At 39.6% G+C, this 14,251-nt stretch overlaps 1 protein-coding gene across 3 annotated transcripts in view; it reads left to right on the top strand.

The window, feature by feature from the left end:
• Positions 1 to 14,251, top strand: part of VTI1A (vesicle transport through interaction with t-SNAREs 1A) — a 240,415-nt gene that overhangs the window by 162,505 nt on the left and 63,659 nt on the right. For 2 of the 3 annotated variants that reach the window (XR_011559192.1, XM_070752714.1), the window contains exons 6-7: positions 4,636 to 4,706; positions 5,250 to 5,322. Coding sequence is in view for 2 of the 3 variants with exons in the window: in XM_070752714.1 (XP_070608815.1) it covers positions 4,636 to 4,706; positions 5,250 to 5,315 (137 nt within the window). In the remaining variant the exon portion in view is untranslated. The remainder of the gene's footprint in view (positions 1 to 4,635; positions 4,707 to 5,249; positions 5,323 to 14,251) is intronic. The other variant, XM_070752713.1, reaches the window with a different exon arrangement.

The following is a 14,251-nucleotide window of genomic DNA, read 5'->3' as shown; positions in this document are numbered from 1 at the left end:
GCGAAGTGACGTGGATGGATGGAAAGCTGAAACGGGGCTCTTTCAGCTTTCCATTCCTTCACGTCCCTTCGCCGCTAGATCCTGTGGCAGCAAACATGCTTTGGGGGTTTGGCTGGGGGGGAGAAGAAGTAGGACCTTCCTAACTCTCTCCCCCCCAGCCAACCCCCCAAAGCATGTTTGCTGCCACAGGATTTAGCGGCGAAGTGACGTGGATGGATGGAAAGCTGAAACGGGGCTGTTTCAGCTTTCCATTCCTTCACGTCCCTTCGCCGCTTGATCCTGTGGCAGCAAACATGCTTTGGGGGTTTGGCTGGGGGGGAGAAGAAGTAGGACCTTCCTAACCCTCTCCCCCCCAGCCAACCCCCCAAAGCATGTTTGCTGCCACAGGATTTAGCGGCGAAGTGACGTGGATGGATGGAAAGCTGAAACGGGGCTGTTTCAGCTTTCCATTCCTTCACGTCCCTTCGCCGCTAGATCCTGTGGCAGCAAACATGCTTTGGGGGTTTGGCTGGGGGGGAGAAGAAGTAGGACCTTCCTAACTCTCTCCCCCACAGCCAACCCCCCAAAGCATGTTTGCTGCCACAGGATTTAGCGGGAAAGAGAAGAATGGAGAGAGAGCCGCGCGTGTGTCGCGGCTCTCTCAGGATGCTCCGCCCGGGATGGGGATCCTCCGGAGGGGCGCACGGGAAGGGCTTAAGCCGCCGCCTTTTCCCTTCCCCTTCGGAGCCCGAGAGGTGAAAAGAGAAGCCGCCGCCTTTTCCCTTCCCCTTCGGAGCCCGAGAGGGGGAAAGAGAAGAATGGAGAGAGAGCCGCGCGTGTGTCAGTGTGTCGCGGCTCTCTCTCCATTCTTCTCTTTCCCCCTCTCGGGCTCCGAAGGGGAAGGGAAAAGGCGGCGGCTTAAGCCCTTCCCGTGCGCCCCTCCGGAGGATCCCCATCCCGGGCGGAGCAGCCTGAGAGAGCCGCGACACGCGCGGCTCTCTCTCCATTCTTCTCTTTCCCCGGATCGCTTGCTTTCCCAGGCAGCCGGCTTGCTGGCCGGGGAAGCAAGCGATCCGGGGAAAGACAAGAATGGAGAGAGAGCCGCGCGTGTGTCGGTGTGTTGCGGCTCTCTCAGGCTGCTCCGCCCGGGATGGGGATCCTCCGGAGGTTTTAAAAGATCGCAGCCGGGTTGGGGGCTCGAGGGTTGCTAGAAAGCTCCCCCAGGCGGGCTGCGATCTTTTCAAACAGGCGCACCACCTCTCCGCTGACTCCTGGCGAACTTCCCGGCTTTAGGAGTCAGCAGAGAGGCGATGCGCATGTTTGAAAAGATCGCAGCCGGCCTGGGAGAGCTTTCTAGCAACCCCCGAGCCCGGGTCTGGGGCTCGGGGGTTGCTAGAAAGCTCCCCCAGGCCGGCTGCGATCTTTTCAGACAGGCGCACCGCCTCTCCGCTGACTCCTGGCGAACTTCCCGGCTTTAGGAGTCAGCGGAGAGGCGGTGTGCATGTTTGAAAAGATCGCAGCCGGCCTGGGGGAGCTTTCTAGCAACCCCCGAGCCCGGGTTGGGGGTTCGGGGGGTTGCTGGAAATGTCGGGGGCGCACGGGCGGTTGCGCGCACTCCCGATCTCCCTGCTAGGCCCCTCGGAATTTAAAAAAACCAAAGGCTTTGCCGGCGACAGTCCCCCTGCCACCGTTCGGATCCCTCCACCTCCAAGCAGAAGCCAAGGACCCCCAGAGTGGGGCGGCAGGGGAGGCGAACGCCTCTCCGCTTACCAAGTGCCAGGATACGAGCCGAGAGGAGCCGGGCGCTGGCTTGCCTTCCTTCCTTCCAGCGTCTTCGGAAGCTGCCGAAAGCGTCAGGGGGGCGCGGCTCCTCTCGGCTCGTATCCCGGATGTGAGCTCGGGAGGCGAACAAAAATGTCGCTCCCTTCCAAGCTCTTATCTCGAGTAGCTCGTACGTAGAGCTGCTCGTATGTTGAGGTTCCACTGTATATCGTCTGTGCTGTTTGCTCTTTGGCAAATTGCTGAGAGGCCGAGGCCTTTTTTTTCCTTGTTTTCCTCCCCCAAAACTAAGGTGTATGTTATAGTACTCCAAAAATATGGTACACTTGCCAGAAGGCAATGCATTTATTTTGGCTATTTTGGTGACAGTCAAATTACATGGTGTCCTGTTTTATTTAGTGACATATTCATCTATTCTTGATTATAGATGATCCTAATAGTTGGCTGGATAATTATTAGTTATGAAACTTTCTAATTGATAAATTGTCTTTCTTTAAAGAGACCGAGGGACCAAATGTGTTCTCATAATTTTATTGTAAAAATCATGTATCTTTCCCCCCCTTTAGTTTTTGTTTGTTTGTTTGTTTGTTTGTTTATTTATTTATTTATTTATTTATTTATTTATTTATTTATTTATTTATTAGATTTGTATGCCGCCCCTCTCCGCAGACTCGGAGTTTTGTAAATTTTAAATATGCCTTCCTTGTGTTACATAGCTATTAAACTAGCTGTGTGTTTTTCTCGGTATCTGCAGCTGCTACTTCTAGTTGTGGTCTGCAGTATCTACATACCCAACCATTTGCTTTCTAATTTCTTCATGATTTGTCACTTCAAAAACAAGTGTTCCTTGTTTAGTCCAGAACATTCAAAGCACCTCTTTCAAAGTTCTTTCACAATGCTTATATTGAACCACCTTTTGCTTCTAGATATACAGTACTGCATGCAGCTAAAAACAGAGAGTTGAAAGCCATATGAATGACCTGTCTTTGTGGATAACTTACCTCTTTAGTTATGTCAACTCATGATTATATATAGTGGGAATGATTAGTATTGTTGTAAACTTACAAAGTTACTATAAATATCTACTATCTTTGATAGATTGTTTTTACCCCCTTTCCACACTAAAACAGTGACTGATGATCTTTGCCATACTCATGCTAAGTGGACATCTAAGCAAGCAGCAATAATCACCAACTTTGTTAGAGGGAAACTACCACACTCTTTACTTAGCTGTAAAGGATGACAGATTCAGTTATTGTTAATTGCTCCCCAACCTATTACAATTAAGCATGGTTCAAGAACACATCATGTTTGGTTCAGTAATGACTTCTGTAAAGCTTGGAATACTCTAAATTATCATTCTAAATTACACAGAGAATCCCCCCTCCCCCAATTCTGACCTGGTGAAATGGGGGGGGGGGGGAATCTGGAGATACTGGCAATGTTTGATTATGGCTACCGGAGTAGCAGCACCAACTTTTTCCAATAACATTATTATCTCTTCACTGCATATACTAGCCAGTGTATGGGAACGCCAGTTTCTTATTCTATATAGGCAAACCAAGATTACAGTCATGGTAGGCTGACCCATCTAGTATTGGCAGACAACTACGGTTTTTACTAGGAAACAGAAATCTAAAAGAAACTGAGCCTCTACGGCAGAAATATCAAACTCTAGGTCCATGGGTTGATCCGGCCTTTGGACTACTTAGAACCAGCCCATGGAGCTGGCTTGGGAATAGCAAAGGACCAGCCCATTTTTGGCCTGGATGATCTCCTGCAGCACTCTGCCGGCCAAAATGGGCCACTGAGGACTGTGCACAACCTTTGTTCATCTGTATTCTATGGGGACATTTGCTACCAGTTAATTATAGTGACTTTATTTACTTCTGTGTTCTGTCGGGCTATCTGGTAAAATACTCCCAAAAATTCACAGGTACAAATTTCAGATACACAAATGTTTGAAAATGCAAAACAATGTTCTTTATAATGAAAATTCACTTAAACCAAGCCCTCCTTTGGTATAGCAAAGAGCACTCGTCTCCAAACAAACTGGTAAATTTGTACAAGTCCCTTATCAGTTCTGTGATACTTAGCTTGCAGCTGTGAGGCAATTCACAGTTCTTCTTCTTTCACAAAGTGAAACACACTTTGCCCTGATTTAATTTCAAAGCGGGGAAAAATCAGCACACAAAAGGTCAAAGTCAGTAAAGCAGTAAGGAAACATAATGATCAGATAATCCTCCACAATGGCCAAACACACAGGCTGCTATTTATAGCAGCCTCACTAATTACCACAGCCCCACCCAACCACAGGTGGCCTCATTTTCTTTGATAATAATCTCTCAGTTGTTGTTGCCTATGCATCGCTCTCCGCATGCGTGGGTGTATCATTAACTCTTGTTCTGAATCCAAGGAGGAGCTAGATAATTGATCTCCTTCTGAGCTGTCTTCCCCACTCTCCTCCTCCCTGTCACTCATGTCTTCTTGGTCAGAGGAGCCATCATCAGCAGATTCCACCGGGGGCAAAACAGGCCTGCAGCATGTGGATGTCTCCCCCACATCCACAGTCCTTGGGGCAGGAGCTGGGCCCGAGATAACCACAACACTTCTGATAACTTTTATCAACTTTTATTAAATAATCAAGATAAATTTATTATACCAATTCTTCAGTTTGCCATTGTTTATGCAATCCAGTTCACTTTTTTTTTTACATTTTATGATATTTTAAAATTATTCTTATTTTTCTGGTATCACTTTATCAAATATATTTAAAATGTGCTATTTTATTGCAGATGTTATAAAACTATTACCTGTTTTTCAGTTATATTTCACTAGTTGGCTTCTTTCTTTGTCTTTTATTTCTCCTTCATGCAGAACAAATTGGTCAAGACATATTAGAAAATCTCAGTCATGACAGAGAGAAGATCCAGCGTGCTCGAGACAGAGTAAGTTTAAATAAAATAAAAGCAATCTGAGTGGAATTCAGTATTTATAGATAATATTAATGAATGGATCTTTAATGCTTTTAAAAAATATATAGTCAGAGTTTCTTAAATGTTTTATCTCTGAATATTGTTCAAACATTGTTTATTGTTCAAAATTGTTTACCCATAAAAATTATTCTTCACATTATTTCTACATTGTTATCTGCCTGGCTGCAATTGACTCTGCGCTGCTCAAGTTCATATCCTATGTTTTCCATTACAGAACAAGAATTGTAGTGATTTTTATTTAATTATGAAGTTTATAAGTTGAAAATCTCATATTTAATTCTTAAATTTGAAGTAGACACCTTAGATATCAATTTCTTTTGTTGTATTGTTCTTACTTTTTTATCTAAGTTTCTCAGAATCAAGTAGCCTCTGAACTCTAGTAAATAAATAAAATTAAACATGTGAAGATTCGGCACAAGAAGGATGAATTAATGTTAACTAAATTGAACTCAACATCTGAACATTATTCAGTCTTAGAATATTATTCTTCCACAGCTTAGAGAAACTGATGCAAACTTGGGGAAAAGTTCAAGAATCCTTACAGGAATGTTACGAAGGTAAGAGCAAGGTAGGGATCCTTTCTCTTTCTTTCTTTTTCTTCCTTTCCGTCATTTAGATTTATAGATAAAATTCAAATTTTAATCATAATGTTATATAATTTCAAGTGAGTTGAATTTTCAGATAAGGAACTGACCTGATAATATAAGCAACTAAAATAAAGCATAAATAAAACTATACAATAACTCAGTAGATGATTCTTGCACTTATCTTGAAGAATGGAGAACACAGTGGCTGAATTTCTCTTTTTTCATATAATAAAGAAGTATAGGGAGCCGTAAAGATGACCTTCTAGAAACCATCCAGAAGCTAGTAAGTCCAAACCAGGAGCAGAACCATTGTTAAGGCATAGTCCCTGCCAGGAAAGAAAAGAGCTCTGTTGTATCACATTCTGATTAGCAAAGTGTGAAGCAGTTTAAACAGTTTAAATTTTTCTTTGAAGTGTGTGCTTTGAGTCTTCCCCCCAACCCCATATGAAAAGTTCATGATAAGATATAAACCGTATAAAGTTTTCTTAAACAAAATTTGCATCATGAATTTATAAATACAAGATCTGTACAGGTTATCTCCTTGTACTGCAAAGGGAGAGTGAGAAAATGACGTTGATATACAATATCTTCTTTGCTTGATATCTCCTTCCACTACCACTCCTGGTAGAGCTGCAAGAGAAAGTGATTTCAAGATACTGAACCGTTTTCACTTTTACAGATTGTAAGCAAAGCAATCATACCAGCAAAGGGAGGAAATTATTAGTTATTATATTATACATTATATTCATTATATTATATATATTATATATGTTATATTATTATGTTATGCTATTTAAGGTATCTACTTATCTTTAAGTTTTTAAAGAGAAAACAGGATTGTTTTTCATCTTCTTTGTACAATCAAATTACAAAGGTTAACATAACTACAAAGCAATCATACCAGCAAAGGGAGGAAATTATTAGTTATTATATTATACATTATATTCATTATATTATATATATTATATATGTTATATTATTGTGTTATGTTATTTAAGGTATCTAGTTTTTAAAGAGAAAACAGGATTGTTTTTCATCTTTGTACAATCAGATTACAAAGGTTAACATAACTACACTTCGTATCCCTTTCGCAAACTTCTCACACAATTTAATCTCTGAACTGTAGCATACCAAATTCTCTGATTAAGAGTAATATGTAAATGACACAAGCTAAATTCAATATCCATGGAGAAAGGAAGTGGCAATTGAAGGAGATGGTTCAGCGCCTGTGGACAATCAATATAATAATAATAATATAAAAAAAATCCTTGGGCAAGCTTATAGGCTCCCCAGAAAAGGGCTGGGATATGAGCTGTAACGAATATTCTGCATATGTCTCCATTTTGTCAAATCTCATTAAAGGGGCTTCTTGCTTTATGTCAGTTGAGCTGTCCAAAAATCATTCATCATTTTTAGTGTAAAAAAAAAAGTCATACAGTTGTTTAAATAATATCATATTAATGTTAAAGTTCAGCTGTCATTTAAGAATATGGCTTAATCAGACATAGCATTTAAGAAAAATAGTTTTTTCGGGCTTTACTTCGCTTTCAGGTTGGCAGATTTAAATAAGGATTTATGGGTTTCTAAACCAATGTATTTTCCCATGTTTATGCTTGATGAACCTCAGCTTTTCTTTCAGGTGACTGGAGTTCAGGAGTCTGTTATTTTCAGCAAAATAAAATAGTTTTTTTCATACAGAGTATGAATACATTTGCAAGTCATCTAGTGAGGGGAAAAAGAAAATGAACTATAACCTCTGACACTGTGTGCTTGGGAGTCTATGTAGGACTCCTAGTTTATAAGTGTTCCTTCCGTAAGCCAAATGAAAATTGTGAAATGTTCATGGCTTCCCGTTCTCACACAAATGAATTATGTGATCGAAAGTTTAAAAAGCTGTGTCATTTGTATATATATTTGAGAAAGGCATTTAATTTCTTTCATTACCAAAGTAACTCCTATGTAATGATTTTAGTTGTCCGAGTAGAAAGGGAGGTTTTACTTTAATTTTATAAAAATTAAAAGAATGCATTGGTAAAAGTGATAGAAATTTACAAATTTTTGTCATTGTGCTGACATGGTGGATACTATGAGGTAGTAATCTTATAATACACTAGAAAAATTGTCTGAATAAAGTATACTCATGAAAACAATTTAAATTTGCTTTGCAAACATAAGGAGAATATTGAATTGTAGGATCGGAGGAAGGAAGGAAGGAAGGAAGGAAGGAAGGAAGGAAGGAAGGAAGGAAGGAAGGAAGGAAGGAAGGAAGGAAGGAAGGAAGGAAGGCTCTGAATAATATTTATCCTAACATTCCTGGAAAATAGTAATTATCATAGATTGACAGTCTGCCTTTTCTTGAATACAACTTTACTAGATGCCTTGTAGGTATGTACTCAATTATTGAATTGAAAACTGGAGAGTTTCATTTTATTTTGTTGAAACACAATTTGTTAAGCTGAAGTGAGAAAACCTTGCTGCATCCATTAATTCATTTGCCACTATATATTTACCATCTTGGTTTTATTCCCTAATATTCTATGGTGAGTTTCTTATCTATCATAATGATTGAATAGATTCATTACCTGGTCACTTAAAAATATTACTATGGCATCTGAAAGACTAAAGCACGTCTTATTCCATATTCTTGGAATATTTTCTTGATCACTCCTTTTCTTTAGTGACACACATATTGTTCTGGGGAACAGTAGTTAAATGTGATGTAGGTAACTTTTTTGAAGAGGAAAAAAAAAGTAGTAGCAGTAGTACTACTACTAGTAGTAAGAAATGTTACAGTGTTTAAACCATGAGAAATTGTATAAAATTTTCTAGTGCACTTTAGCCCATCAATTTCACAGTGATAATACCATGTAATGTTTATATGCGTGTCTGCATACTTCTGGGGACTCTCTGTACAAATTCCTGGCAAATTTTTGGAAGTACTGGTAGTTTGCCATTTTTTCCCCTAAGAAATAGTTTGTCATTGCCTTCTTCCTAGGACTGACATAAAGTGACTAGCCCAAGTTCACCTGGCTGAATTTGAGGCTAAGGCAGGACTAGAATTCATAGTCTCTCAGTTTTGAGCCTAATGCCTTAACCACTATAGCAACGAACTCTCTAGGAATTTGCAAGATAAGTAGTTTCTTGAGTGTTACCAAACTTACAATTTTTCCAAATGTAACTTGTAAAAAATATATGACTCGCCAGCATCACAAATGTTTTCTGCAATCAATAGAATTCTGCCTGCTCACATCACTGATCTTCATATCAAGTTATAAAGACTATCCTACTTTTTAAATATTTTATTAAATTTGTCCCCATTCAGCAGTCCTAAAAAACAAAACAACTTAATATTTTAAATTATCTTCTAAACAATAGATAAAGAATGAGAGCTACTAGTGCAGGGGTATCAAACTCATCACCATGTCATGATGACATGACATATTGTGGCTTCCCCCCTTCACTAAACCAGGGTGGGCGTAGCCAGTGCCTGATACATCTGTCCCAGGGGCCATGAGTTTGACATCCGTGTACAAAAATAAACCTTATTTCATTCCAACAGTCCAGTTTGTTAACAATTAAAAACATTCCCTTTACTTTCTAGGCTTTCAGCATCATTGTTTTACTCTAGAATTTCTAGGCTGCTAATTTTTTATCATTTCAAAACTTTATGGTAGAACTGGAAAAGGGAACTATATAGGAAAAGATGCCAAAGATAAAATATATCCTCAAAGTTAAAGCTTCTTGAACATTTGTACTATAATTTGGAAGATAAGAACATTGCTGTATGATCATAACACATTGTTTTATTTTTTAAATGATAAAGAAAACATTTTCTATAAATACAGATCTTTAGGGAGACGTTTTTTTCATTATTAGTGTACGTCCAGAACGTAAGAAAAACTTTGAGCATGTTCAAATGATATATTTGTCCTGAAGGATATTTGATAATTTATCAAATGAATTTAGGAAGAATATTTTTAAAAATGCATATTTTGAATGACTCCTGTGTTTTTATTTTAGTTATACAATAACTTCTACATTAAAGATGTAATTATATAGATACATATTTTTTCACTTTAAGAAAATCATGTTATTACATAGTCAGGCTTCATATTAAAAATAAATTCATTGTTAGTGTAAAGAGCAGACATTTTTCTTTCAAGATGGTGTAAAACTATTTATATACTTTGTGATCAAGCCTTTACCGGTTAAGGTTTTTCTTATTTTGAATATTCCGAGTGGGCTAGCAGGGAGATAGGGAGCGCGTGCAACCGCCCGTGCGCCCCCGACATTGAATATCACCTTTGCCGCCGGCCCCGCCTCTCCTACAACCCCCTTGCTGAGAGCTCTCGGCAAAGGTGAGGCGGGCAGGGCGTGCGCGCGTCACCGCTGAGAAGAACGGAGAGGGAACGAGAGTGAGTGAGAGCAACAGACAGCAAGATAGTGAGAAAGAGAGAGTGAGAGAAAGGGGGGGAGAGAGAGAAAGAGGGGGAGAGAGAGAAAGAGAGGGAGAGGGAGAAAGAGAGTGGGAGAGGGGGGAGAGCTAGCAAGAGAGGGAGAGAGAGAGAGAGGGAAAGGGGGGAGAGAAAGAGAGGGGGAGAGGGGGGGGAGATAGCAAGAGAGGGGGAGAGAGAAAGAGAGAGGGAAAGGGGGGAGAGAAAGAGAGAGGGAGAGGGGGGAGAGATAGCAAGAGGGGGAGAGAGAGAAAGAGAGAGGGAAAGGGGGAAGAGAAAGAGAGAGGGAGAGGGGGGAGAGATAGCAAGAGAGGGAGAGAGAGAAAGAGAGAGGGAAAGGGGGAGAGAAAGAGGGAGGGAGAGAGAGGAGATAAAGGAAGAGGAGAGAGAGAAAGGAAGAGAAAGAAAGAGGGATAGAAAGAGAGAGAGAGAGAGATGCTCAGTGAGCCTTTCTTTGAAGTTGCCTTTCTTTCTTTCTTTCTTTTTCTCTCTTGCTCTCTTGCTCTTTCATTCTTTTTTCTTTCTCTTTCTTTCTTTCTTTCTCTTTCTTTCTCTCCTTCCTTCCCTCCTTCCATTTCTTTCATTCCCCCTCTCTATTTTTATTTCTCTTTCATTTTCTTTCTCTCTTTCTTGCTTTCTTTCTTGCTCTTTTTCTTTCTCTCTTTTACCTTCCCTTCCTCTATTTCTTCTTTTCTTTCTCCTTCCTACCTTCTTCCCTCCCTCCCTCCCTTCAGTCCTTCCTCTCTTACTCTCCCCTTTCATAAGTTTCCTTGCTTCCTTCCTCTGTTCCTGTTCCTTCCCCCTTTCTTTCTTTCTTTCTTTCTTTCTTTCTTTCCTTCCTTCCTTTCCTCCCTCCATTTCTTGCTTTCCTTTTCCTTCCTCCCTTCTTTCCTCCCTCACTCCCTTCTTTCACTCCTTCCTCTCTTCCTCTCCCCTTTTTGGCTCAAAATATTTTTTTTCTATTTTCCTCCTCTAAAATCTAGGTGCGTCTTATCAGCAGGTGCGTCTTATAGAGCGAAAAATACGGGTAATACTATATATATATTAGACTAGAGAGGTGTTACAAAAAGTTACAACTAGAAGAAGGAATTCTTGCACAGCAGAAGTGTTCTATAAATATTTACGCGCTGGCTTGACTAAGTAGCAAGAAGCTAAAGTACCGACTTCAGCTAATATCTGATATATATTATCAATTTTTACAGCAAGTTTTCTGAAAGCTTTGTAGTATCAGCTAATTTAAAATTTGCAGGAAGACATTAAAAGAGGTTTCAGGACTGAAAGAGTTATATTGTCCATATTAATTACCCATAGCACCAGAGCCCCTCCTCCATTTGCCACAGTAAGTCCATCCAGTGAAGACAATTTCCGAAAAAGGTTGCTTTCATTGGGCATGTTTTATAGCCCCACAACCTCTCTTTCCTATTTCATCTCTATAGTTGCTGAATTTAGCAAAGGAAGATTACATATTGATGAGGATTAAGTGTCTAGCAGGCAGTGGGCACCTGCTAGGACAAAAGAAGGAAATAATTATCTAATTGGGGTTAGAGCTGGAAGTTTATTGTATCACAGCTTGCAAAAGTAAATAGGAAGAGCTAGCTTGTCTAAGTCTCTCTCCCAGGTGCTAATTGAAAGATGAAAGTCAGTCACAATACAGACAAGGAATGTGGATAGCAGTAGTAATTATTTCCAGGTCTGAATTTCATAGTAGAACTGAGGGTGAAATATGAAAATTTGTAAGAAAGAAATTTGTAAGAAAGAAATGGAAGAGATAGCAGGCATAAAATAGTCTGGAGAAGGCAAGTCTTTTGGCAGCATACTCATAAATAACAATTTGGCTCAAAGGATAAGAAAACTGGAAAGCAGCATTTCAAAACATTCAAAAAGATTTCACTTTAATGAACCCACTATACATGATGACAAATTCCTTTTACAATTTCCACAGTTGTTTTCTCCAGACTAGCAATAGAGATGGCTAACTGAATTTGTAGAGAAAAGTCCTATTAATCTGTGGTGGCAAAAATAAGAGAGCAGAGTAGTACTTTTTCTACATCAAGGAAGTAAACTTAAAATGTTCTATCAGACTTTTTTTCCCCTAAGTGTGGATATGTAATTATTGGGTCCTTAACTTGGCCTAGCAATAACAGGCTTGACATGAAGTTACCAGGATTTTAATGCTAAGATATTGTACTTTAAATTTCATGTCCTGGTAGTATGAACCAGTGAAGTTTGGCGGTTCACAAATTCAAACAAATTCAAACTATTACTAAGTCTGCACTACTATTGCTACAAGTTTTTTCTTATCATTCCTATTACCCATTGCCTCCCACTTATGAGTGTATGGCTGTAACTTGTTGCTTGTAGCCTTAAGATTTTTATTAATATTGATTGTTTCCTCGTTGCTTATTTGACCCCTATGACAATCATTAAGTGTTGTACCTCATGATTCTTGTCATGATTCTTGACAAATGTTTTCTTTTATGTACACTGAGAGCATATGCACCGAAGACAAATTCCTTGTGTGGGCAATCACACTTGGCCAATAAATAATTATACTTCTATTTCATCATTCTTTGCCATAGAAGAATTGAATTTTGGTCAGGGTACAAATGGTCAGAATGCTAGATCTCTGAGAGGGTGGAAAACTGTTTTAAGAAGATTCTGGAGGGGTGCAGAGCTGGAGCATACCAGTCTTAACTGGGAGAGGCAGATATGGCAGGAGCCGGGGGGGGGGGGTAAGCCACTCACGGGGAACTAGAACGAGCTGCTTAAAAGCAATTGCTTGTTCCAGCCCCTCTGAATCATCAAGGCAACCCATATAGCTGGTGACAGTGAAGTCGGGGCCCTGGTCTCAGGCTGGATGAGGGGGCCTACTTGGCCTGTGTAACTGAGATTGGCTGGGCCACGAGGAGGGTGTTCCCCTCTCAGAGATGTGCCCAGACAGTTTTCAGGTGCTGTATCAGCTGTGATCCCAGGAAAGGGGTGGAGGAGTGGTGGTCATAGTCCAGAACACTCTTAGCCCTCACAGGATCCCTGAACCAGGATCCCACACCCAGTTGGGTGTGAGTCTCTCCTTTTGAGATTGGTCTTGGCCAGCAAGGAGGTGACACGAGACTGGATCCAGGCATTGCTCAACACCAGCTTGAGTGAGGGGTCCTTTCTGTAGCCAGTTCAGATCGTTAACTTCTTAATTTGTCCCCCTTGCATACTATTTGGTAATCTACATACATTGAAATAAGTCTATATAGACTATACAGATGAAATTTAGATTCTGCTTTGGAAATCGTGATTGCACTAAAGCTCTGCAGTAGTAACTCGTGCCATTATTACATCTAGACTTGATTTCTTCAGGGCACTTTGAGACTGCCTTTGAAGTCAATAAGAAAACTTTAACATCAATAGAACTGTTTTAGCAGAGTTATATCAGTGCCATGGGCACTGCACTGGCCGCTTATTAATTTCTGGATCCAGTTCAAAGTACTGATAATTACCTATAAAGTCCCACATGGTCTGGTTCTAACTTACCTTCAGGATTGTCTGCTTTGGCCAGAATGACTTAAATAGCCAAATCCCATTCCTGTCCTGCTGGGAATCAGAGAGATAGAAGTGAGGAAGCAGGCTGTTCCTATGCCATGGAATAGTTTTATCACTTAAGGTACAGATGTCTTATCTCTCCTCATTTTTAAGAATGAGATATTTTGATGCATCTTTCCTATATAATGTTTTATTATTTTGTTTTTACCTTTTAATATTGATGTTGTTTCTGTGATAAAACTTTTTCTTGTTTCGTATAGAATACAATATACATATATATATACATATATAAAACTCTTCTGAGCATTGGTTAGTTACAAGTTATGTTATAATAATCTGAAGTACAAAAGAATATGTAATATTTCCAAAATATCACAACTATAATGCTTCAATACTTATAGAATACATTTTGATTCTGCAGAATAAAAATAAAACAACCCACAATTTAAAAGTATGTAATACTTATACAGAGTCACAATGCTAAGCTCAATTAATTATTTACATTGGGTAAACTTCAAAATTAGCTGAAGTTAACCCATTATCCTTTAATTAAATCTGATGTATTTTTCTCCAAGTTCTTTTTAATCTAAGCAGTATCTCTGGTTAGATTCAAGCACTTCCCTATAATTTGCTTTTTATATCGAAATATTCTCCTCAACACTGAAATGGAGAAATATGTATAGCAGATAGTGTTCCTTTTGGGTTTAATATGTTCCTTTTATAATGATTTCATTGAACTATTAATGTTCCTAGTCATCTTTTTGTTCTGCAGAGTGTTACTTTATTATAAATTCCCTTTTCCCCAAACAGAATTATAATTACACTTTTTAAAAAATGAATGCAGAAACTTTCCCTAAAAAATTAATATTAAGTCCATAGTTTCTATTGAACAGCTAGAAACAAAAAACCTCCAAAATGGCAAATC

Source organism: Erythrolamprus reginae, chromosome 5, assembly GCF_031021105.1.
Source record: "Erythrolamprus reginae isolate rEryReg1 chromosome 5, rEryReg1.hap1, whole genome shotgun sequence".
Taxonomy (NCBI): domain Eukaryota; kingdom Metazoa; phylum Chordata; class Lepidosauria; order Squamata; family Dipsadidae; genus Erythrolamprus; species Erythrolamprus reginae.
The sequence above is the reverse complement of the archived record's forward strand: the minus strand, read 5'-3'. Positions and strand labels throughout refer to the sequence as shown.